Genomic DNA, 26,523 nt, shown 5'->3' with positions numbered 1-26,523 from the left:
CTAAATAGATTTTTTAAGGATTAAGAGGGATATTTCGATCCCCATAACTATGTAGTTGCTTTTGTTATTCATTTAATAAAATTTATGATGATGCTTTTGATTTAATGATTGTGTGATGTTAATGGCTAGATATCATATATGTTTATATGTTGATATAGGTTATCAAAAGATAAGTACACAACTAATTCGTACAATTGTTAAACTTGGAAATCTAAGTCTAAAGATAGATTAGAATCATTATGGAGTTATTGATTACTACAAAGCTTAATGAGTTTATATTAACTGAGTATCGCAAAAGTAGGTATTTATTTAATGTTTACACGCTTAATCGATCTTGAATAGGGAATCATTAGAATCATAAGACATAAAATGCATGTGTGGCCACCTTCTAAGGCCTTGATGCAAAGTTTATATCATGGGTTTTCGTAACTTCTCTAGTATACTTGGGCGATGAAACAACCATAATGGGAACTTCCCCTAGCTATAGGTGCATAAATGGCCCATATTTCTTGGCTAAATCTCTTAATTTGTGATGCGGTAGAGAACCTCCTAGTTGTTGCAAAGTTTTTGATGAGAGGGAATTTCAATGGCCTAGAAGCAAATTCAAAGTTTTATCAATGGTTTTTGATTTCTTCCTTTTTTTAAGCAATATGAGGAGAAAGAGAAGAAAAGTTAGAAGGGTTGAGAAGATGGGAAATGCTAGCTCCATATGAGAAGATTATTGAGTTTGTGAAATATAGTGCAAAATGCTTCTTGGTTCTTTAAGAATCCTTGGCTCCATTGGCCACATGAGAAGTATACATGTGAAATGCATTCTAAACACTTACAGGTGACACTGACATGACAAAAACAATTGTTCAACTTTGAAGATATATATTTTTCTTGTAACAAAGAATGTCTAGATAATAGAGGTAAAATTTTTTGATACAATGTCCTACCAATGCACATCATGAATAAATAATTGGCATAAAAGGGAATAAAACACAAGTAATGTTGAGGAGAAAGGGACCACACTAACAAATCTTGAACCAAACCGTCCTTTTCTTGATTAAACTATGTGGCAACAAACACTTAACCGAAAATGAATCATTCACACCAAATAATCAAAGAGCAAGTATAATAGAAATAGACAATACAATTTAATGTGGAAACTTCTTCAATGTGAAAAGTAAAACCATAGAATATCACTCAATACCAATCCATTATATCAACAATAGAAGTACATAATTTTGTCAACCTACAAATGGGCATACAATTGTAACATCCTTGGGTATGCTATAAGAACATTAATGTCCTTTTTCGAATTTTAATTTAAAATTAAGTTAAATTCAAATCGAATATATATCATAATCAAAAATAGAATTCTAATCGGGCCAGGAACAAATATGAGACCTTGTTTAAGCCTGATAGTTGACCTATGCAGGTGTGGATTAAAGAAAAATAATGATAAAGATATACAGACTTATGCAAGTTGGAATCCTTGTGAAATTGGAACATTGCTGCCTAGATAAGGCAGTTTTCCTCCAAGGTTTAAGGCAAAATATCGCTACCTTGGATTATAGAAAAGGGAGAGTAGTCATTTGATGGCTAGAAAGTAAAATTTCAATAGCCTTGGAAGATTTGCTAGCAACCAAGAACTTGCAAGAAAACTAGCCGAACCTACACTCTTCTTGTATTCTTGGATTTTTGAAGAGAAAGAAAAAAGAGGAAATACTTCAAGAGATATTAGTTATTACCAGTCTGGTTGTTGGAACTCTGTAGTGCTTGAGTTTTGTTGATGATTCGAGTTATTTCAAACTGATTTCCTTGTTGGTATTTCCTAAGGTAAAATACAAGTACATTAAGACTTCAAAAGAATCAATCAAAAATGAGTTTTCTAGATAGATTAATGTTGTAGCAGAGAACTTATCACTTAGTTTATAGATAAGTAAAACTGTTTGCTCAATCTTTGAGAGCAAATACATTGAACTTGAGTTGGATTATGAAAGTGATTGCAATTCTAAAAAGACTTGTAATCCTTTTGGTGATGTTGTTGGATATTTCCTATAAGTGATGTCTTTAAATGAGCTCTTCAAAAGATGAACGAAGGTTAAGGCCTTTGGTGGAATTTTCGAACAGTAGTTTCTTCCAGGTATTACTGTTAGTCATTTCAATCCAAACACAACGTTCGTTGGAGAAGGAACATTGGATTGGAAGAAGAAAAGCCCGTGTATCATTGCTTATAGAATCTTGAGCAACAATGGTGCTTTGGATGGCTCTCTTGTAGAGGATTGTTCCATAAGGTTGACCTTAAGATTTCTTGTAATCAGGTTAATTAGAAAAAAAAGGACCATGTTTGGCCAAATTTGGAGTCAAAAAACTACAAATGGTAGCAGTTACTTTGACATAATTGTTTTCTGTGGTACTGAAAATTATTGAAAATGATAGGCTATGACTCCTAGGGTTGAAGTATATGTACACAACAATTGAGGAAGTGGAAAATATGTCATACCTGAAGAAGTCACCCATTAGAAATGGTGGAGAAAAATATACCCAAATGGGAACTCCTATGAAATGAGCTTTGATATGTTTGTTAGTGTTGAAGCTATAGAGCAGTGAAGTTGGCTGCTGAAAATTCTGAATTTTTTGAAGATGGTTCTGGTGCAGAAAGCTGAAGATGATTTGGATTATTTTTTACAGCCTTAAAATGGTGACAAACTTCCTTAACCATTTTGTAATGTTTTTAGTTAGAATGCAACCAAACTAAATTGTAGTTGTTATGTTAGGTGTACTTTGATTTAAAGTTTGGTTAGCTTGTAAGAATTTGTGTGGATAAGTTTAATTTAAGCTGCTTTTGTACATGGGTTAGGAAAAGCTATGTAAATATACATGCATGGCAAAGAAATGATTAGGTTCCTTGTTAAAAAAACAAAAGAAAAACAGACTTCTGTTCTAGCTCTTTGATTTTTTCTCCTATGCTTTTGCATTTTTCTTGCTTTCTTTGCTTCTAGATCTCCATTAAAAATCAACAATTGGTATCGGAGCCTTCAGTTCTTTGTAAAGACCTGTGCCAAGGAAGAAGTTTGAAGAAAAAGGAAGGCTAATATATGCAATAGGGAAAAGAAACTGAGCACACAAACCATGGCCTCAAGCAGTTTTACAGGGGTATCTACAACAGTTTTTTCTGGTGAAAATTATGCAGCATGGGCAATGAAAATGAAAGCCTACTTAAGAGCTTTTGATTTGTGGGATGTGGTTGAGATAGATAAGCAACCAAATCCACTACCAGAAAACTCAACACTGAATCAAATTAGGCACCATTCTGAAGAAGTGGCTAAGAGATACAAAACTTTGTCTTGTATCCATTTTGTAGTTTCAGAGGTGATGTTTGCAAAAATCATGGCTTGTGAGACAACAAAGGAAGCATGGGATAAGTTGAAATTGGAATTCCATAGAAGTGACAAATCAAAGCAAAAGCAAATTTTCAATTTAAAAAGCGAATTTGCTTTGCTTAGAATGAAAGATGGTGAATCAATTAAAGACTACATTGATAGACTAATGAAAATTGTGAACCAGTTGACTCTTCTTGGAGAGGTGATTTCTAAAAATAAGGTTATAGAGCAAGTATTGGTGAGTTTGCCAGAAAAATTTGAAGCAAAGATCTCATCTTTGGAAGATTCGAAAGACATAAGCATCATGACCATTTCAGAACTTTCAAACTCTTTACAAGCTATAGAATTGAGACAAACATTTAGAGATAGAGTCATAATATCTAAAGGAGCTCTTGTTGCAAACCAAACAACAAAAATGCATGCTGGTTCTAGTTCAAATAAGCAGCAATTTGGCAAGAAAGGTAAAAAAAAAAGGAGAGTTTTGATAGAAGACAAAAAGGGAAGAAAGGTAGATTTCCACCCTGTAACATTGTAAAAAAACCAGCCATACAAAGAGGTACTGCTGGTGTAGACCTGAAATATAATGTAGAGGGTGTAAAGAATTTGGTCATATGGAGAAAGTTTGCAAAAACAAAGGTAAAACAAATCAGCAGCAAGCTTAAGTTGCTGAAAAGTTACAGGAGAAAGAAGAGCAATTTGAAGAGCAATTTGAAGAGCAGTTGTTTACAACAAACTATTATGAAACTCAAGTCTATTCTCAAACCTGGTTATTGGATAGTGGATGCACCAACCATCTGACTTCAGATGAAAGCCTTTTTGTTTACATGAAGAAAAGCAAAATCTCTAGAGTAAAAATTAAAAATGGAGATTTTTTGCAAGTGAAAGGAGTTAGTATAGTTTCTGTCACTACATCTTTAGGTACAAAAATGATTAATAATGTTTTGTTTGTGCCTAGTATAGCTCTTAATTTATTGAGTATTGGTAAGATGCTAGAGAAGAATTACTTCTTAAAATTTGACAATAAAAAATGTCATGTGTATGACTCAAAAGGAATAGAAGTAATAATGGTAAATATGATGCATAGAAGTTTTTGCTTAGAGCTAAATGAGTTGAATGCTCAAGAACTTATTAGTAGTGATCAAGAGTCAATTAAGTGACATAAAAGACTAGGCTACTTTTATGAAAAAGGGGTCAAACTTTTGTATGAAAAGGAGTTCACTGTTGGAATGCCAAAGGTGGCAATGATGAAAGGAGTATGTGAAGCTTTTCAATTAGGCAAGCAAACTAGACTCTCATTCTCAATTAATGAAGCATGGAGGGCCAAGGAGAAGCTACAGTTAGTACACACTGATGTGTATGGCCTTATGACAGAAAATTCCTTAAATGACAGTAGGTATTTTGTTTTATTTATTGATGATCTTAGTAGAATGTGCTGGGTTTATTTCATTAAGCTAAAATTTGAAGTTTCAGATGTGTTTCTAAATTTTAACAAACTTGTCAAGAATGAAAGTGGATGTAAAATAAGAATGGTAAGGAGTGATAATGAAGGGGAATATACCAGTGAAAAATTTAAAAAAATTTGCATGGAAAATGACATCAAACATCAACTCACAACTCCTTATAGCCCTCAACAAAATGGGGTGAGTGAGAGGAAGAATAGGACTATGATGGAAATGGCAAGATGTCTTTTGTTTGAAGCTAATTTGCCAAAAAGCTTTTGGGCAGAAGCTGTGAATACAACAATGCATTTATTCAACAAATTACCAACAAAAGCCTTGAAGGAAATGACACCTTATGAGGCTTGGTTTGGTTCAAAGCCAAATGTGAGTTATGTAAAGATATTTGGCTGTGTTTGTTGGACTTATATACCAGAAATGAGGAGAGAAAAGTTGAGTAAGAAAGCTGAATTAGGCACCTTTGTTGGCTATAGTGATTTGTCAAAAGCATATAGAGTATATCATCCTTTAATTGGAAAACTTAGCATCCAAAGAGACCTGAAATTTGATGAAGATTCAGTGTGGAATTGGGAAGCCAATGAAGTTCAAGTGAAGGTGAAAAATGAGCCTAACTTGCAAAGTGAAAATGTGGCAGAAGATAAGCTTCAAGCTAGCAGTGATGATGAAGATAAAACACCTAAAATAAAATCACTTTATGAAATTTATAGCAGGTGTAATACAACTATATTAAAGCCTACAACGTTTGAAGAAGCATCAAGGTTTCCTTGTTGGAGGGCTGCAATATAGGAGGAGATAAAGATGATTGAAAAGAATCAGATTTGGAAGCTTGTAGAGAGACCTCATAATAAGCATATAATAAGGGTTAAATAGGTGTACAAAAAAAAATTGAATGCTGATGGTTCTGTAAACAAACTAAAGGCAAGGCTTGTAGTGAAAGGGTATGCTCAAAAGGAAGGTGAAGACTACTTTGAAACCTTTGCTCTTGTTGCAAGGTTTGACACCATCAAACTCCTTATTACATTAGCAACACAAAAAGGTTGGAATCTCTACCAACTTGATGTTAAATTAGCATTTCTTAATGGTGAATTAAGTGAAGAAGTGTACATTGAACAAACTCCTGGATTTGTAAAGAAAGGTGAAGAAAATAAAGTATGTCTACTTAGAAAGACCTTGTATGGCCTAAAACAAGCTCTAAGAACCTGGTATAGCAATATGAATGCATACTTGCTGAAGCTTGGCTTTGTAAAGAGCCTAAATGAGGCTACATTATATGTGAAATTTGTTGAAGAAAATATGCTAATTGTATCCATTAACGTGGATGATCTTCTAGTCACAGAAAGCAATGAAGAATTGATTGCTTGGTTGAAATTGGAGATGTAGAATGCATTCGAAATGACAGACTTGGGAAAGCTCAACTTCTTTTTAGGCATTGAAGTAATTCAATTTGATGTTGGGACCTTTATTGGTCAAGAAAAATATGCAAATGAGATACTGAAAAGGTTTGGCATGAATAATGCAAAAGGAGTTGACAACCCTTTAATGCTAAACCAGAAGCTAAAAAAGAATAATAGATTTCTGGAGGTTGAACCATTTGTTTATAGAAGCTTGGTAGGTTGCTTGCTTGATCTTACAACAACTAGACCAGATATAATGTATGCCACAAGTTTGCTTTCTAGGTTTATGCAAAAGTCAAGCCAACAATATTTCAAAACAGCCAAAAGGGTACTTAGATATGTAAAAAATACAACTGATCTTGGAATTTTTTTATAATAGAAAATTGGAGGTGAATTTATGTGGCTATGTTGATAATGACTGGGGTGGTTCAATTGATGACTTTAAAAGCACTTTTGGTTACATATTTTCTCTTGGATCAGGTGTTATATGCTGGAACTCTAAAAAGCAAAGTGTGGTAGCTCAGAGTACAACAGAAGCTGCTGCTTCAACTGTAAATCAAACCATTTGGCTGAGAAAAATTTTAGATGATTTGCATGAAAAGCAAGTGGAAGCTACACCTATTTATTGTGATAACAAAGCTGCGGTAGCCATAACAAAAAATCCTGTTTTCCATGGTAAAACAAAGCATATCAAGATCAAGTATCATGCCATTAGGCAAACAGAAGAAGAATAAGAGATGAGGCTAATTCACTGCAGCTCAGATGAGCAATTAGCTGACATTTTGACCAAGACATTAAATACCAAAAGGTTTGTTCAAATGAGAAAGAAGTTGGGAATGATAAGCAAGTTTGTCAAGGAGGAGTGTTGAGCTATGGAGCAGTGAAGTTGGCTACTGAAAATTCTGAATTTTTTGAAAATGGTTCTAGTGCAGAAAGCTGAAGATGATTTGGATTATTTTTTGCAGCCTTAAAATGGTGACAAACTTTCTTAACCATTTTGTAATGTTTTTAGTTAGAATGTAACCAAACTAAATTGTAGTTGTTATGTTAGGTGTACTTTAATTTAAAGTTTGGTTAGCTTGTAAGAATTTGTGTGGATAAGCTTAATTTAAGCTGCTTTTGTACATGGGTTAAGAAAAGCTATGTAAATATACATGTATGACAAAGAAATGATTAGGTTCCTTGTTAAAAAAACAAAAGTAAAACAGACTTCCATTCCAGCTCTCTGATTTTTTCTCCTCTGCTTTTGCATTTTTCTTGCTTTCTTTGCTTCTAGATCTCCATTAAAAATCAACAGTTAGAAGCTCTACAGAAGAAATTGGGTCGGGTTTCTTCACTTTAAGTCTTTGTTGGTGATCAAATTTCCCAGTCACTTTAAGCTAGACAAACGCACTTACGCCTCTACAGTAGAATTTATGTAAAAATTAAAAAAAAAAAAAGTCTCTGAAACTGTTTTCTCCAAACTAAGCATATGCATTCATTTTCCTACACACTTTCACAGTTCTTATTTGAAGCAAACAAAGAACATGCTTAACGTTTTATACTCTTGAAAATCATAATCACTCAGAAAAACGAACTTGGAAAACCAAAAAATGGAAAATATATATTGCATTTGTAATGTTCTTATGCAATATTTATAAGAGAATACTAAGAACGATAAGTGGTAGGAATCAGCATCAAGTCTGTTTTCCTTCCTAAAGTTATACCAAAGACCTCACTCATGTCTAGATCTTCAGGATTCGTCCCATTTGGGAGCTTCCAATTAAAATGGCAAAGAAGTTGTGCGAGAAGCAGCTCAATATTTGGTAGTGCAAACGTCAAGCCTGGACAAATTCTCCTTCCAGCTCCAAATGGAATGTATTCGAAATCCACCCCCCTGAAATCAATTGAGCTGTTAAGAAATCTCTCTGGATAGAATGTCTCAGCGTCATTCCAGTATCGGGGATCTCTTCCGATTGCCCATCCGTTGACGATGACTCTGGTTTTCTCAGGAATCTTGAACCCGTTGATCTCGCAACTCTCCCTGCATTCCCTTGGAAGCAAAAGAGGTACAGGAGCGTGCAGCCTCAGGGTTTCTTTTACCACTGATTTCAAGTACTTCAATTCCTGAATTTCAGTTTCATCAACATTTCCTTTCCCATCTAAGACTCGTCTTACTTCAGCTTGTGCCTCTTTCATTACCCTTGGGTTTCTCATCAATTCTGTCACTGCCCACTGTAAAGCCGTTGTTGATGTCTCACTTCCAGCGCTAAAAATATCCTTTAAAGAAAAAAAAGAAGGCAAATTAATAAATTATTAGCTTGGACACAATTGATAAAGTGCCCATTTCATCGAATCAAAATAATTTATTATTTTATATATTGTTCTGCAGTTAGATTTTCCTTGAAATCTCCACGAGAAGTACATAAAAGAAGTGTTCAGCATGACATAGTGATTGACTAGTTATACAAACAAGTTGACTCACAATTAAGCAGGAATCCTTTTATCTTGAAACAATGAGTCCTACAGTTCCAACAGTTTCCACAATTATTCTTGTACCATAACTCTGCTAAACATAACAGTAAATATGGGCTTCCGATCAATAAATTGAACCACTTTAAATATGGGCTTTCTCCCTTGTTGCTTGTATAGAATTTTCTTTAAAGGATGAAATATCTTAACACTATAATCGTGTAGCTAACAAAGAATAAAATAGTGAAATTAATATACCCGCCATGAAATTTCTGATTGCTGTTAATTTGCTTCTACAACATAACTCTTAGTAGCGAACGGTTTAAATTCTTCGTGCTTTCAGCAAATTAAAGTAAAATTTTACTAACCCAGATGACTGCTTTGATGTTGTTGTCAGTTAGGGGAAATTCAAGGTCACCCTCTCGCTGGACTCTCAAAAGAACATCAACTAGATCTTCCTTTACTCCTCTTTCGCTCATTTGTGTCCTCTCCTTCTCTTTATGCTCATTCAGAATTTTTTCAAGTATTCTATCACTCTTCTTATGCAGCTTCTCAAGCTTCAGATCCGTTCCACTAATAACATGAATTGCTTTAACAGAAGGGTAGAAATCAACAATGGAGAAACCTGCAGCTGCCTCTACGACTTCCAATACGCATGTTACGAAAGCATCTTCATCTTTGCATCTTTCCGCAAAAGCCGCCCTGGCTGTTATGCCGTATGTCAACTTGACTATTTTGTCACTGAGATTGATTACTGACCCTTCATTACCCTTTATGACATTAATGAGATTTGAGACCTCCTCTTCCCTGACTGATCGCAGTGATTGGACTCGTCTTGCACTTAAGAGCTCTATGGTTGCAATTTTTCGGAGCTGTCTCCAATAATTTCCATACGGTGAAAAAGCAATATCAGTATACTCATAACTTACCAACTTAGCAGAAATCAGAAGGGGTCTGTCTGCAAAGTTGATGTCATGAGTTTTCATAACTTCTCGGGCAATCTCTGGAGAAGAAACTATGATGGTTGAAACTTCACCAAGCTGCAGGTGCATCAAGGGTCCATATTTTTTGGCCAAGTCTCTAAGGCGGCGATGGGGTAGTGAACCAACCAGCTGGTGCAAGTTGCCAATGAGAGGTAGTTTCCAGGGCCCTGGAGGCATCTTTGAGCCGTACTTCCAGGATTTTGATCCCTTTATTATTTTGGCTGCCATGAACAAGAAAAGGGTGAAAATAAATATCGGGGTGAACGAGGGCAATAGAAGCTCCATGAAACTGAGGAAGACAAGCACCAGTATCAATAGGAACACTCTCCTCCCAAGGAGTTTAATCAAGTTTAATGTTCTACTACAATCATCTGAACATAATAAATTAGTTGCTTTTTGTTCAGAAAAAGGGGATATTACTAGGGACTTTTCTGATCACTAAAATCCATTTCCCTTTCTTTTATACCATATGACGCTTACCCAGTTTTGGATAGAAATAATATTATATGCACAAATAAACTATATAAATTTATTTATACAAATTAAGATTTTTTTATCTAAATAATCAATTTGAGATGAAAAAAAAAAATCACATCATTCAATCATAAACTTATAGATAAATATATATAATTAATTTATTCCTAAAGTTTTTTCGTTGAATTTTTGTTGGATGACACAAGCTTATCATCATGCTAACATTGTAGGATTAATTACTAAATTCATTGTATACATGTGACCCGGATCAATTCTGATTGTAAGATTTTTCTTAAAATAGTGAAGCGTCCGCCAGCATATTCTATAAAATATTCAACAAAGATCGGAATCTCCATCATGACCAAGCACTGAAAGACTTAAAGGCAATTTTCTGTTGATTAATGGGCACCGATTATGAATGGGTTGACAATTTTTCAGCTAATGATGAGTGTATTGATACTTAGATGCTAGAACCACGTAAGATTTTGGAAAAAATAGTTACTTGCCGTAGTGCAACTGTTCTCTCTCATTCATCTTTTTCATCGCATGTTTGCGATCTGACAGTTTCACCCCATCTCAAGCCACGTTACAACCCAAACGCAATTCGCTCAGCCTTTCAAGTGATTCATCCAGTCGTTGACTGGGGTTCCTTTATCGGTGATCTCTACCCTTTACCAGTTTACATCTTCTTATTCACTCCATCTTTATCTTCATCACTCGTCATGTAACTCCCCGATCGGTGAAAGAGACAATAAAGTAACCGATGGTGAGATAAGGGAACCAGTAGAATCCGACAAATTATGTGAACTCAGGGAGGACTGCAGAGAAATAGCAGGCGATGCAAGAGAAGAGAAGACACCAAAAACATCAAAATAACAACTAGACATTTGTCGACAGATCTAAGAAGGGGTGGAAGTTCGAAGGAGGCACTGAGAAGGTAGTGACATCAGTATAAGTGGGAAAAGTCATCTCATGAAACACCACATGACAAGAGATGCAAACACAGATAGCGGGTACATGAAGGCAACAATACCAACAATAAGATGCATCATAACCCAGGAAATTAATTGCAAAGAAATACTGTTCGAGGGACCAATTTGAGTGAAGCAGTCCGAGTGAGTAATTAATTAAAGGATAATGTAATATCTTTGGTCTAACTATCAAAATATTATCTACATTGGACATATAATCCATCACGGTTTTGTTTCTAAGCTTTGCAATCCAAAAAAACCTTTCTTTCATGTTTTGTCAATATAAGATTTGTCTAAGAGTGTCACAATCACCCCTTTTACCAGACTCAATGTTCTCACTGAGATTTGTCTCACCTAATGCCTAACATTTACCTTATGCTTTGTCGATATGAGATTTGCTAAGGGGTTTCACAATCAGCTCCATTACAGGACTTAATGTCCTCGCTGAAGTTTGTCTCACTATCGTTTAAGAGGACACATGGACTGATTTTGATATCATTTATAATATTTGTGGTCCAATAGTCTAGTTCACTATCAAACTATTATTCATATTGGACACACAATTTATCATGATTTTATTTCTAAGCTTCACAATCTAAAATGTGTCTTGACAGTTTAAGAAGTTTACAAACTATTCAACTAGTTACATCTTAGCATCTCTAAGCAATATGGTAACATCTTTCGTGTATTTTACCAATGTGAGATGTATCAAGGATGTCATAGATAACAAACACAACCAAAAGTTCATATAAAAAGTCATAGTCAAGAGGACATCAAAGAAGAAACAAAGTACGATTCTTGAGAATTGGTGTGGGCAACTTGTTAATCAGGAACGCAACAGTGTAAAAGGTATCCACCGAAAAGGATAGTGATAAGTTAACATGTACCAAAATGTAATGTAATTTTTCCATTATGTCAGTAGTGTTTCCTCCCAGCAATACCGTTTTTGGATAGGGTTGTAAGGATTGGACAATTAATGGATAATACAGTGAGACTCAAGAAGAAGAGAACAAAATACTTTATCATCAAATTGACCCCTACCATTAGAGCACACAATTTGAATATGGCATGAAAGAAACTAATCTATCATTAATTTAAATTTGCCAAATACAAAAGTATCACTAGATTTTCTATATAATTAAATTATGTATACCCATTTTGAGAACACAAATATATATACATACTTATATATGCTATCAAATGATTAAATGATTTTGAATTTAAATAAGATATCACCCAATTACATGATAACATATATAAATATTTATATATTTATATAACTAAAGTGAATATATATAATATTACTCTTTTCTAAAATAATGGGTATAACCAAATATCATGAATTTGTATCAAAATTTTGTGTTACAATAATTTGACCATTAATTAAATTACAAAATAATTCCATAAATTCCAAAAGTATATCAGGGATCAAATAACATTTTTTTTTCTTTTTTCCCTTTTCTTTAAGACGATAATTGATTTTAAATATAATACTTTCGTGTCGTCGTCAATGAAAATTGCAAGAGACGTAAAAAAAAAGAAAAGAAAAGAAGGATACTAAAGAAATTAAGGTAAGAAATTGAAATAGGAATTTGAATGAATAATAATGTGATACAAAATTTTGTTTCTTACATAAGCTTTCACCTCATTCAGCGGAGTTTGGATTTATCTGTTATCTTCCTATCCACCATTTCCAATGGGACGTAGAACATGTCACTATACAAGGTGGGTAGGACAATTCCTTCGTGCTTATCTCAATCCCACTAAAAGTGGAATCCGAATAATCGTTAATAGAAAGAACAAGAAGGGGCATTGCTTTCCATATCAACATAGTATATAAGACTAGAACTTATGCAAGAAGATGATATGATGATTGGACTTATTAGAGTAATTTCTATAAGGTTTATTTTGCATAAATTGAATAAAATAAGTCAATCAATTAAAATTTCAAGATCTATGTATAGATTATAAAACAGTGAATTAAAACTTTAGGGTTTTAAAAATATTTGGACTGTAATACAAACTAAATCTGAAAACTTTGGAAATCACCTAAAATAACTTGTCGAGATCACCTCTAAACATAATTTAGAGAAACCTCCTTGAATGATGGTTTTGTATGGATAAGCTATACTACGATCATACTACCTTAGGTTTTGGGATAGGAACCTAGCCAATTTATAGTAGGTTAATTGACCCCCCATCAAACTTATCTTTATTGATCACTCAAGTCTGTCTGTAAGCTGACATTGGACTATCTAATTACCCGGTTTTATTGAACCAAAACTATAATTATTGTTAGCCTACAATAGAAAATTTCTAACATTCTCTCACTTGGGTAACATTAATTATTTTATTTTATTTTAAGAAAAGAATACAATTTTTGACTCTCAGGTAATTAACATTTTTAATTTTAAGTGGCTACTATTTTACAAAACAAAATAGTCCACAGATAAATTATACTTTAATAAGCAATCCAGATCCAACTAATATGCCCATCAATAACGAACCAAAACATTATTTATGTCCTTTATCAACATAAGCTTATTTTTTATCACAATTACTAATAATCAAATCAACACGGATAAATTTGGGAGTGTGATAGAAATAGCATCTAACAAAGTGATCACAAATATATGTTGTCTCTGTCAATCTTTTTTATGATTTCTCTTTATTCTTATGTTTCAAAATAAACAATAGAAATTGTTTTGCTTCCAATGAGGTGTATATGTTTCAACTTTGCTCAAGACTCATGAAACACACACATACAACTGTCATACTTAAAAGAAACCTTATCTTGAGACACATATTGTACTTTAACCATATATATGTACATATATTCATAGACAAATAAATATGTCAATATGATCAAGATCAATAAATAAATAAATAAATAATAAGTAATAAAACATATCAATAAAAACAATGATAATAAAAACTCTCATTAACCCTAGATATCAAAATACCTTAAACACTCTCATTATTTTTAACATGAGTTTATGGGTTATAGGATTTATTCCTTTGATTAAGGGTTTAAACTTTATTAACTTTGCATTTTATATTTTAACCTAATGTCACCTTTCTTTAAGAGGTTCCTCACTATAATGAATTTTATTTTGTATGTCTCAATTTACCATTGGTAAATGGTCTTTTACCTAATTGCACTGCTATAGAATCAACACCAAGTAGTTCAATCAAGTAATCCTTCAACCATATACCTGAGAAGTTGCCCCATAGCAAACTACAAATCCAATATTTATGGTTGATGTTGTTGCTAACAACTACTTAGTGGTTTTCCAAACATGGCCAATTCGGCGAGTATAATACTATATCCAAAATGAACTTTAGCTTATCTTTACAACCACCAAAATTTTGATCTTTTGCAAATATCTCATTACCTTTTAAATTACAACCCAATAATCAAAACATGGATTCGAGAGGTATAAATTAAGAACCTTAAATGCAAAAGTCATTTGTGTATTCATCAAGCTTTAAATAACACCATAATAAGGGACATTTCACATAGATTCCTTTTCACCCTCATTCTTTACTCAATGTTGATGTCGAACTTATCTCATTTCACAATAGAAACATTATTTGCCCTACAATTCTTCATGTTGAACATTTAAAACACATGCTTCAAGTATGTATTTGAGATAAGTCACTAAATCCATGAGTCCTATCACAGTGGATCTCAATACCAAGAACAAATAATATATCTTCAAGTTCCTTCACATCAAGAGTTTTGAATAAAACTAACTTGATCTCGGAAACAAGTTGACATCATTACTACCGACATATTGAACCATACCATGAAGGAAAACTATGCTTCCACTGATCTTTATACTCTTATATTGGTCCAATTCATTCCATATGAAGTTATGAGCAACTGCGTTTTATTAAATTTGAGATACTACAGTCGATATATCTATTTCAACCATAGATAGACTTTTTAAAATCACTTACCAAAAGCTTCATTCTTTATGCTTTTGATAAATCTTATTGCACCATATAGACTTTTATATAAAGATTTCATTCAGAATGACCACTTTGACATCTATCTTGCATAACTCTAATTTAAATGAGTTTTCAATAACATAGTCTCCCTTACTGAGATACACATAAAAATTATTAATGATAGCAAATCTTCCTTTTATAGTAGACTTCCTCGTTAAGTTTTCTATAACTACATCAATCGCATTTAGCTTACCTACTATAAGACTAGCTATTATTCTTTAGTAGGAACATCCTCTAAGGGAATCTTAAATTCCATTAGACTTTATAAACTTTATTGAGTCCCATTATCGATTTAGCCATGATATTATCCAACCTTATGAATATTTCAAGAATTAGATGTCAATCACTTTGGTACCTTAATTGGAGTAATAACTTTGACATAAATATATAAAGAAATCCATTAGAAAAATACTATGTTATTTTGACAACTTTACCCATGAATATTTAGTCACATGTACTTCTCATCATATCTCTAAGCTTAAAACTGAGTTTTATAGTAACGCCATTTTGGAGTCCCAAGATCTTGAAAAATTTGGCAAATTTTTCTTTATGCCCATGTTGTTAACCTTAATGTCTACACAATTTTCAAACCTAAATGTGGACCCCCACTTACCTAGCCTTTATCTATTGATCAACTTCACATCCAAAACCTTAACCTTATTTGACCAATCAAAACTAGTACTTTTTATTGTTATTCTTTCTTTATAATCGAGCATCGCTTGAACACCCAAACCTACCATTAAAACTTCTTCACTTTATACTTCTTTTATTCAAGAACATTTAGGAATCAGATTAATAATACGTTATATCTTATTATAAACCACTACTAGTTTTGATTTGATTGAAGTCAAAAGAGGATCTTATAGTGTCTTTTAAACTTGGCATATACTCATCACTTTTTGACTGTTTTAGGACTATCATATTTTATCCAAGTCATATAACTCATTAAACCAGTAATTCCAATATTATCATATGTCTAGCTAATCTTAATGAGTCTTTTTAACATTTATGATTTAAGGTAAACCTCCAATAAATTAGTCGATAAGAGATTCTTTATGACAGATTACCTTAACCTGATGGATTTCTCCCACTCAACATAGAAATCTTTTAATTCATTTAAGTTATTATCTTGGGCTCGGGTGGTTTACCAACTTGTTGGGCCAAAACTATATCCTTAATTAATAGTGCAAATTCAACCTTTACCTCTAACTCTTTAAAATTAGAGCCAATTAGGACCTCAATTGTGACTTTATTATTATTGTTCACAATAATGAAGTTTATTAGAGATGAGATGCAATATGCAATATCATTGGCAACAAATGGCTTGAAAATCTCATAAGCTATTATCGACGAGGTTTCTAGGCGTATCATCATATAATCACCTTTAGGTAGAGAATACGAAATGTGGTATGTGCTGTCGTCGACACCCAAATTAAAATCCTAAATTCCTGCAATAAAAATGTAATAAAGAAAAGTAGGGATCGTTCCCTCGAAGAGCTTTGATTAGTATGTCGTCACAAATAAATCAAAACAAGGAAATAAGGGGGGTTTTGAATTGAATGCAAATTCTAATTAAAAATAATAAATAAAAATTCAGCGAAATAATCTAAAACAAATAATCAATTAAACAAACCTTGGTCTACGGTCACATCCACCATTGGAACTACAATTGATCATCGAAATCAAAAATATCAATTCAAATATTAGTTATGGTATTAAAAGAATTATCTGTCCTTTCTTATGATTAGTTAACCAAAAACATGTATTTAAATTAACCCTTATTGATTAATAATTCAGATACGATCTCGAATTTAATTAAACAATAGCATTACGAATTAGAAAGGCTAACGAAGCAAGACAATACAAACGTACGACGTTGTATTTAATCTAACTGATTATTTTCCTAGGATTTACAATTTCTGACATAGCAAACGATAAACCTAGTTGCCACTTCGATTAGATGGATTGAACAATTACGGATTCAACACCTAATCTAGCAGTAGATTATATTAATTGATAAACTAATCACGCGCCTTAACAATCAACTAACACAATCATGAAAAATAATTCAGAAAGATAATCAATATTCAAATAATTAAAAAGATACATTAAAGAACAAAAATAAATCTCACAATCATTGTAGTTCCATGGTTTCAGATTCCTTCAACCAAGAGAAAATATTCAGCCACTATAAACCATATTTAACTCTCTAATCCTCCAATTACAATGATGAATAATTCTGCAAAATAAAAATAAAAGTATATATATTTTCTCCTTACTAAAATCTAGAAATAAAAGTCAATCATAATCTCCTAATCCAACCAAGCAAAGGTGATACATATCTTTCCAAAAAGAAAGGAAAAGATATATATTTTAATGTATATCCTTCCTCAAAAAATATTCTTCCTTATCTACCTCAATTAATCCCCTTTTCCAGCTAATAATTATCCCTTTTATAGGAAGCAAATCTTGATATTTTGTGGACCTTTGCAACTGATCTGGAAGTCCAGATATAATTTTCGAATTTTGCTTTCATCATTTCACGTGCCCATGCCTAGTCAGCCTTACAGAATTTATAGATTAATAGGTCTGCTCCAATTTTTCATCTTTTTGGCCCAACTTACTCCAAAAATGCTCAAAGATAAGTAATTCCATTAGATTGAATTAAATTTTTACACAACATAAGGGAATTAGAAATCAAAATAATAACAATTAATGGTGTTATTAAATTCCCCCACACTTATCTTTTGCTCGTCCTCGAGTAAAACAAAAAATAAAAACAAAACAAACACAAAAAGGTTCCATCAATCTCTTTTCTCATGATACCAAAAAGTGTGCATGCCTTAGGATTCAAACCAAGCATGACTCAAGCATCAACACACATGATCATCAAACTTCACAAGGAAATATGCACAAAGACAAATAAAGACAATCGCATTCTAAAGCATGTATAAAGTTTTGGTGAATCTCCTCACGGTTATCACTCATATCACACATGTGTTTAATGGTTCGGTGTTTCGCTCAAATTCTTCGAATACAAATATTCTACCATAAGCTTGTTTATGCACCAAATCTCTACCACTTAGATTATATACATGCATAAATCAAAAGGACTTTACCAAGTAGAATTGGAGAACTTGCCAAGTTGAAAGTTCTAATTCTCTCGCAGAATAACTTAAATGGTGGAATTCCAACAAACCTTTCCAGTATATCAACCCTCTCGCGTTTTGCAGCCCAACTGAACAATTTTAATGGTCCAATTCCTACTGGACTCACAAAATATGCGAAGTATTTGGATCTTAGTTACAACAAGTTGACAGGGTCTATTCCAGAAGGCCTTTTGTCAAACGTGAATTTACAGACACTGGATTTGTCTTATAATTTACTTGAGGGTCCAATACCTGATAAGATATCTCCAAGCGTTGTTAGGCTGAGATTGGGAAGCAATGCATTTAATGGTTCTATCCCTTCCTTGAATTTTCAGCTCTTGAAAATTTAACTTACTTGGAGCTAGACAACAATAGGCTCACTGGAACCATACCTCCACGACTGGGCGATTGCCAAAATTTGGCACTGTTGAATTTGGCTCAAAATAAATTGAATGGTTCATTGCCGGCGCAGTTGGGTAATCTCAGCCGTCTTCCAGTTATGAAACTTCAGCTCAATGATCTGGGTGGAGAAATCCCTGTTGAGTTTTCCCAGCTAAAGACTTTGTCTCAATTAGACATTAGCTGGAACTCGCTTACTGGTTCGATACCTTCTTCCTTTTCCAAGCTGCAACGACTTAGAAACTTGAATTTACAAGGCAACCATCTCAGTGGTTCCATACCTGACTCTATTGGGAACATGAATTCTTTGATAGAGCTCCAACTTGGAGAAAATCAGCTAAGAGGCCCAATTCTGAAGTTGCCAGAGAAATTGCAGATTGGTTTGAATCTGAGTAGCAATCTGTTTGAAGGACCAATCCCGGCCAGTCTTTCTAGCCTAACTGTATTGGAAGTTTTAGATCTTTCACACAACAATTTTTCTGGTGAGATTCCGGAATTTTTTACTCAAATGCAATCCCTGGTGCAGTTAATTCTTTCTTATAATCAGTTGTCAGGAATTGTTCCTAAGTTCAGCTTCCATGTCTCAGTCAACATTACTGGAAATTTGGGCCTCAGAAATGTAACAGAGCCGAATGCTTCCCAAGTGAAGGTAAGGAGGCAGAATCCAGTTGCAGTTGTGATACTTATGGCTGTCGCGGCTGGTGTTTATGCTGCTGGGCTAATCACAGTTTGGTGTTCCTTCTTCCTTCGAATCATCCGAAGTATTAGAAAGGAGTAGAAAACATAAATAAATGTTTACATGCAATAAAACTATGTGCAAAATTTTTGTACATAACGTTATATATAAACAATGAAATATTATAATATGATTGGGTGTATTTTATTTTTAATTTTCAAACTATCCACAACTTTGTGCATAAATAATGATGAGTCGTAATGCGATTATGTATTGTTTTATTTTTAATTTTTAATTATCTAATTATATAGTGACATGTCGTTATTTGTATATAAAAGTTGTGCATATAGCACTACTTATTTATATAAATATATATTGAACTATATTTTGAAAAAATAATATTATATATATAAATAAATTATAAAAACTTTTGTATATAACCGTATATGTTTGCATTTGATCAGTGATTTTAAACTATAAGAAAAAGTAAACAATTATATCATTCAAGTATAAACTATTAACTTAATTTATACATAAAAGTTTATATAATTTTATTCATCCTAAAGTCAATGGGAGTCGCTTTACAATAACAAGGTCATAAATTCCCACTGTACACTTGATGCCACCAGGACGGAGCAACCTATAAAAGGCTTAATTTCTTCATTGTAAGGATCTGAGGTTATGTTCGGTATGTCGTATCCTACTAATAGGACCAATATATTATTTCATTTGATTGCATTGTAAAACAATATAATGTTGTATAATATAGTTTTTAGAATTGAAGTTTAAGGTTTAGGAATAAATATGGACTAAATGATTATTTTTTACCCAAATTTTGAAGAAAGCTTCAATTATATGAATGTATATTTAATTGAGACTTGACATGTCTGTTAGTATTGGGATTACACATTCCATCTTGACATGTTTGATTTGCAGAATTTCAACTTAATTCTAGTACAATGCTCAACTTAAAGCTCTAGGCAACGAGTAGGAAGGAGCCTTGACTTTCTGTTATATTAGTGAGTTCTAGTTCTAGAAATATGTTTGGCTACTTGGAAAATGAACAAAACTGGGCGAGAATATGAGCATCGAGAGAGCATTATAGAGAACTTTTTTTCTTTCTATTCTTGAGCCTATCATCGGGCTAGAATGAGTAATTTTGGTAAGCGCATGTAAAGGTGAAGAAGATGTACGGATATCTTCTCCAATCATGCGAAACACAACGTTGAAAATCAATGAGATAAATGTGTAATTTTTTCTGACATTGAACTATCTAATTATCCAATTTTATTAAACCAAAAATATAATTAATGTTAACCCATAATAGAAAATTTCTAATAATTTTATGTCCACTATTTATAATGTTGAGTGGAATCATCAATGAGTAAATGACTCCATTGAAATAATTAAATTCAAACAAATTTTTAACTTAGTTTAATTAGTTGTTTAGGAGCCTATTTCTACAATTATATTCTTTGTTTTTTGAAAAACTGTGATAAAATATTGATGAGTAATGCTAGAGAATTATTGAGAAAAGGCCCTATACGACTTTACCTTTGCATAATCCCTTTTATTTATAGGTCAAACAAGTATGGGTTGCATGCAAATGCGCTACATTGCTTTCACCATGCATCTATATATTTATTCATATTTTAATTCTATGAAAATAATATAATTACATTGGTTACATGATCCAAGTTTAGTGGAAATTGATAGCTATCCTATATAGACACGAGATTGAATAAGAAAAATAATCTTGTTCATGTAAAGGAGTTAAATAATCAAGAAGTGTCCTTTTTATTGTATTTAGGTGAAGCGACCTCTATCTGCATTTTAGCTAATGTGCAACATGGTTCAGGGCTAGCTTTTAGTCGCCTTTCTGATATTGTTTTTGCGAGTTTGATCAAGAAGTTTTACTGCATAACACAATATGTTGCTCAAGTAAAATTTTTTGGTGCCTTATAGAGGTGTCAAAAGGATTAGACCAACCTGTGAACTGATCCCTATAATTTGGCACAACCCCTCATTGGTTGAACACGAAAAAAGCCAGTCATGCTAGACCCATGGGCTTAACAAGCCATGCTTGATCGTGAGATAAGCCCAATGGGTCAACCACCTAAAAACATTAAAAAATTTATATTATTAAAAATTATAATTCATACATCGATTTGTAAAAACACACATACCAACCCGTTAAAGGTCTAAGGGGGCATGACCTTAGAAGTGGATTGTGCCCCAAACCTTGAGTTTGTGTTAGGGCAGCTTGACCTAAAGGTTTCCCAAGTGGTGACCTCATTTGGACATGTGTGCCCGATGAGCTATACTAGGATCGACCTGGCCACTGCCACTTGGAGTTATCTAAAGGTAAAATTTTTATTTGATTCCGCTTGCTATTGATTCTTTACTTTTGATGACAAGATGATAGTTTTGAAGTAAAAATGAGAGCACTACTTCCAAAGATATTTAATGAAACCTGTAAGTGCTGTCATTTTGCCTTAACAGAATTCTGTAAAATAATCTAAGTTTGAAGTTCAATTGAAATTGGGTTGGATTTTTGAACTCTGGTTTTGCTTCTTAGTGTATCTCCCTAGTGACTTCTGTTATCAAGAGGAAAATAAAAAATGAAAAAGAAAATCAGTCTGACAGTTCTCATGTTCTTATGCAAGATTAATTTGGAGGAAAAGCCTTAATACTTGCTAGCATTAAAACAAAATTTGATTCAAATTTGGCCACCTCTGTAGTCATTAACAATGAAGTTCATGCCTTGGGTATATGATTGGGGTGAACAGAATTGAATTATAGAGTGATGTGTGGTATTTGTGTGTATGCAGTTTGCAGCTCTTCATTTGGAAGCATTGAGTGCATTTGAAGAAATTAAGCATAACAACTAGCTCATTTTACATCTGTTAGACTTGAAAGAAATGAAACAAATTATTTTTCAGACTTAAAAAATAATCTTTTAGTATATTACTCATACAACACTAATGCTTATATGCTTGTCTTTATATAGACAAGTCAGTTACAAAATAGTTTTTAGATAACTTACAAACCAGCAGGGAGTTTTTTTAACTACATGTCTTAATCTAAACACATATAAACTACTAGCAGTTTTTTCCAATTGTTTTCAACGTAACTCCACTTTTAATTTATTTATATATATTTATTTTTGAACAAAAGGTTTAGATAATCTTCAACACTCCTCCTTGAACCTTTTGGAAACAACTCCAAGAATGCTCTTTAACATCTCGAATCTGGACTTCGACAATATTTTGGTGAGTATATCAGCAGCCTGGGATTCTGAATTGCAATAAACCATTTTGATTTCTTTTGATTTTTCAACTTCCCTAATGGCATGATACTTGATATTTATGTGTTTAGTCCTCCCATGTTGGACTGGATTTTCAACAATAGAAATAGCTGACTTGTTGTCGCACTCGATCATAGTCGCTTCAACTTGTTCTTCTCCTAGATCTTTCATCAATTTTCTAATCCATATTGCTTGATTCGCTGCGGCTGCGGCGATAACATATTCAGCTTCAGCTGTGCTTTGAGCCACGATCTCTTGTTTCCTCGAACACCAACAGAAAATTCCTGAGCCAAGTGTAAAGCAGTAACCTGTTGTACTCTTCATATCATCCACACTTCCAGCCCAATCACTATCTACATATCCTCTCAGCTTCTCCTCTTCAACTCGTTTGAACCAAATTCCTTGGTCTTTAGTTCCTTTTAGATACCGTAAAACTTGTTTTCCTGCTGAGAAATGTTCCTCACTAGGTTCTTGCATAAATCTAGACAATAGACTAGTAGAGTACATCAAATCTGGCCTTGTTGTCGTTAAATACATTAAGCTTCCCACCAGACTTTGAAACTTTGTCTCATCAGCCCTCTTGTTTCCATCATTCTTCCTCAGCTTTGCATTCAACACTAAAGGAGTTGTTGTAGGCTTACAATTTTCCATAAAAAACTTCTTCAGAATCTCTTGAGTATATTTACTTTGGCATATGAAAATACCATCCATTTCTTGACTCACTTCCAGGCCTAGAAAATACTTCATTTTTCCTAAGTCAGTCATCTCAAATTCCTTCATAATACCCATATTAAATTCTTCAATATCTTTGGGATTACTACATGTAATTAAAAGATCATCCACATAAAGAGAAATTAACACCGTTCCTCCTTTAGTCTGCCTTACATATAAGGTTGCATCATTAGGACTCTTCCTGAAACTTTGAATTTCAAGCCATGAATCAATCCGACTATACCAAGCTCTTGGGGCTTGTTTGAGGCCATAAAGGGCTTTAAGTAACCTATACACTTTTCTTTCTTTTCCTTCAATTACAAACCCCTCAGGTTGAGCTACATAGATTTCTTCTTCCAACCAACCATTTAGAAAGGCTGACTTGACATCCAAATGTGAAATTTCCCATTGCCTTTGAGCAGCAAGTGCAATGAGAAGTCTTACTGTATTCAATCTTGCAACTAGAGCAAAAGTTTCAGTATAGTCAATATCGACCATTTGAGAATACCCTTTCACAACTAAACGTGCTTTCAGTTGTTTGACAGAACCATTTGGATTTATTTTTACTCTGTAAACCCATTTCACTCCAATAATTTTCTTTCCTTCAGGTGCATTTACTAGCTCCCAAGTTTTGTTCTTCTCAATCGTTAAAATCTCTTCCTGCATTGCCTTTTGCCACCCTTCATGCTTACTTGCTTCGAAAAAAGAAGACGGTTCAATCATAACGCTGTTACACCTTTGATAAATTTCATGAAGAGGCTTGGTACCTTTCACTGCAATTTCTTCCTCATCATTCGTATATTCCTCATTATACACATCATCTTCAAATACATTTTTTTTCATATCTAAAACTACAGAATTTTCTCTATCAATTCCTTTTACCTCCCAATTCTATGTTGCTTCTTCATCAAACACAACATCTCGACTCACCAAAAAATTTTTCGTAATTGGATTGTACATTCTGTAACCCTTGGCTTGATTACTATAACCCACCAATACACATTTCTCTGCTTTGTCATCCAATTTACTTCTTTTTACATCAGGAGTATGAACATAGCCTATGCAACCAAATACTCTTATATGCTTGAGAGCTGGCTTCAATCCACTCTAAGCTTCTATGGGAGTCATGTCTCGTACAGCCTTCGTTGGTAATCTATTAATCAAGTATACCACCGTATTTGCCGCTTCAGCCCAAAAACACTTGGGTAATTTTTTTTCTATCAAAAGACATCTTGTCATCTCCATGATGGTTCGATTTTTCCTTTCGGCAACGCCATTTTGCTGAGGAGAATATATCACTGTGAATTGGTGCTGAACTCCAAAATCTGCACAAAAAGAATCAAAGTCGGCAGAGGAATACTCCTTGCCATTGTCAGTTCTTAAACACTTCAAGGGAAAGCCACTTTGTGTCTCAGCCATTGCTTTGAATTTCTTAAATACAACAAACATCTTTGATTTAGCCTTTAAAAAATAAATCCACATCATCCTTGTGGCATCATCAATGAAAAGTAAGAAATACTTACTTTCATTTAGTGAGGGAGTTTTTATAGGTCCACAAATATCTCAGTAAACTAACTTCAATCTCTCTTTTGCTCTCCAATTTGAAGAACTGGGAAATGGATGCCTATGTTGTTTCCCAATTTGACAACTCTCACAAACCTTATCACTAACTTCAATACTGGGTAAATCACTCACAAAATTCTGCTTCTGTGCTAGTTGAATAGAGTTAAAATTACAATGCCCCAACCTTTTATGCCAAAGCAATGATTCATCTTCATGTTTACTACACAATGCATAAGGTTCTATGGTGTTCCAATCCACCACAAAGCTTTTATTTTTCATAGGAACGCATTTAAATTCTAGACCATTAGAGTCTGTAATTTTACAAACTCCATTTTTAAATTCTAGAACAAAACCTTTTTGCATTAATTGGCCAACACTTAACAAATTTTGTTCTAAACTAGGTACCAAAAGGGCATTAGAAATTAATTTGATACCTGAATTTGTTTGCAAGGCCACAGTGCCTTTTCCTGTGATTGGCACTTTTTCTCCATTTCCCATTCGAACCACTCCATTTGACTTTTCTATATGAGTGAACAACTTTGCATTACTTGTCATGTGTTGAGTACACCCACTATCAATAATCCAAGAGTGATTTTGTTCTTGAGCATCCATCATCATAAACAAATATTCTTCATTTTTTTTCTTCTTCTGCAACATTCAATTGCTGATTTTGTTGAACCAATGGTTCTGGATTCTGTTGCTCCTGTTTTCGGTAGCAAAACTTCTCAATATGTCCATTTTTGTTACAGAATCTACACCTCAAAGGTGGTGGTACTTTCCCCTTAAACCAACACTCATCCTCTTTATGATTATTTCTCTTACAATGACTACAAGAGAGCAGACTTCTTTCTTTGTTATTTGAACATTTAAACCCCTCCAGTTTTTTATTTTTTCCTTTACTGAAATAAGGCTTCTTTCCTTCCTTCGTAAATTTTGGCTTAAATGTGGCCTTAGTTTGAAAAGCCATCTCGATTCCATTTTCACTTCGCATCTTCCTTCGTTGCTCTTGCACCTCAAGAGCACTCATCAAATCAGTAAGAAAGATTGAAGTGATGTCTCTTGAATCCTTTAGAGAAGAAATTTTTGACTCAAACTTCTCCAGCAAACTCACAAGAACTTTCTCTACAATTCTTTCCTCAGAAAGATCTTCTCCCAAAATTCTCATTTCATTCACCAATTTCATAATCCTATCTGAATATTGTGAAACACTCTCTGTGTCATTCATTCTAGTATTCTCAAGTAGTCTTTTCAATGTGATTATCTTCATGGTTCGAGTCTTCTCCGAACCCTGATATTCTTGTTGCAACTTCTCCCATACTTGCTTGGCAGTAGTGCAGTGCACAATCTTGACAAAAATATTGTCAGCAATCGCAGAGTGCAAGAAAGATAAAGCCCTGCTCTTTTTCTTGGTTTTTGACTTATACAACTACATTTGAGCCACTGTAGGATTCTCAGGCATGGTTGGAAAATTTCCATCTGTTTCGACAACGTCCCATAAATCAGCTGCTTGTAAAAAAATCTTCATTTTCACTACCCATATGTGGTAGTGAACTCCATTAAAAACTGGTATTGCGAGCAAGGAAGAATTTGATGAAGAGGCCAT

General features: G+C 33.5%; 2 protein-coding genes and 1 pseudogene across 2 annotated transcripts; 1 reads left to right on the top strand and 2 right to left on the bottom strand.

The window, feature by feature from the left end:
- Positions 1-7,729: 7,729 nt before the first annotated feature.
- Positions 7,730-10,119, bottom strand: LOC123229258 (cytochrome P450 71D10-like). The gene is made up of 2 exons (XM_044654920.1): positions 9,042-10,119; positions 7,730-8,481 (listed from the first exon to the last, which is right to left on the bottom strand). The coding sequence occupies exons 1-2, from the start codon at positions 9,939-9,941 to the stop codon at positions 7,870-7,872; spliced, it is 1,512 nt and encodes a 503-aa protein (XP_044510855.1). The 5' UTR covers positions 9,942-10,119; the 3' UTR covers positions 7,730-7,869.
- A 6,398-nt stretch (positions 10,120-16,517) lies between these two features.
- Positions 16,518-19,441, top strand: LOC123229724 (annotated as a pseudogene).
- Positions 19,442-25,551: 6,110 nt separating this feature from the next.
- LOC123229722 lies at positions 25,552-26,523 on the bottom strand. The gene is made up of 2 exons (XM_044655642.1): positions 26,362-26,523; positions 25,552-26,265 (listed from the first exon to the last, which is right to left on the bottom strand). The coding sequence occupies exons 1-2, from the start codon at positions 26,521-26,523 to the stop codon at positions 25,552-25,554; spliced, it is 876 nt and encodes a 291-aa protein (XP_044511577.1).

This window comes from Mangifera indica, chromosome 11 (genome assembly GCF_011075055.1).
Source record: "Mangifera indica cultivar Alphonso chromosome 11, CATAS_Mindica_2.1, whole genome shotgun sequence".
NCBI lineage: Eukaryota > Viridiplantae > Streptophyta > Magnoliopsida > Sapindales > Anacardiaceae > Mangifera > Mangifera indica.
Note: the sequence above shows the minus strand (reverse complement) of the source record. Positions and strands in the feature narration are given on the sequence as shown.

Excerpts from the sequence above, each read along its gene's own strand:
- LOC123229258 (XM_044654920.1), bottom strand. The coding sequence starts at position 9,941 with ATGGAGCTTCTATTGCCCTCGTTCACCCCGATATTTATTTTCACCCTT. Across the intron at positions 8,482-9,041 it reads ACATCAAAGCAGTCATCTGG|GATATTTTTAGCGCTGGAAG; the intron begins GTTAGTAAAATT and ends TTTTCTTTAAAG.
- LOC123229722 (XM_044655642.1), bottom strand. The coding sequence starts at position 26,523 with ATGGCCTCTTCATCAAATTCTTCCTTGCTCGCAATACCAGTTTTTAAT. Across the intron at positions 26,266-26,361 it reads CCATGCCTGAGAATCCTACA|ATTGTGCACTGCACTACTGC; the intron begins GTGGCTCAAATG and ends ATTTTTGTCAAG.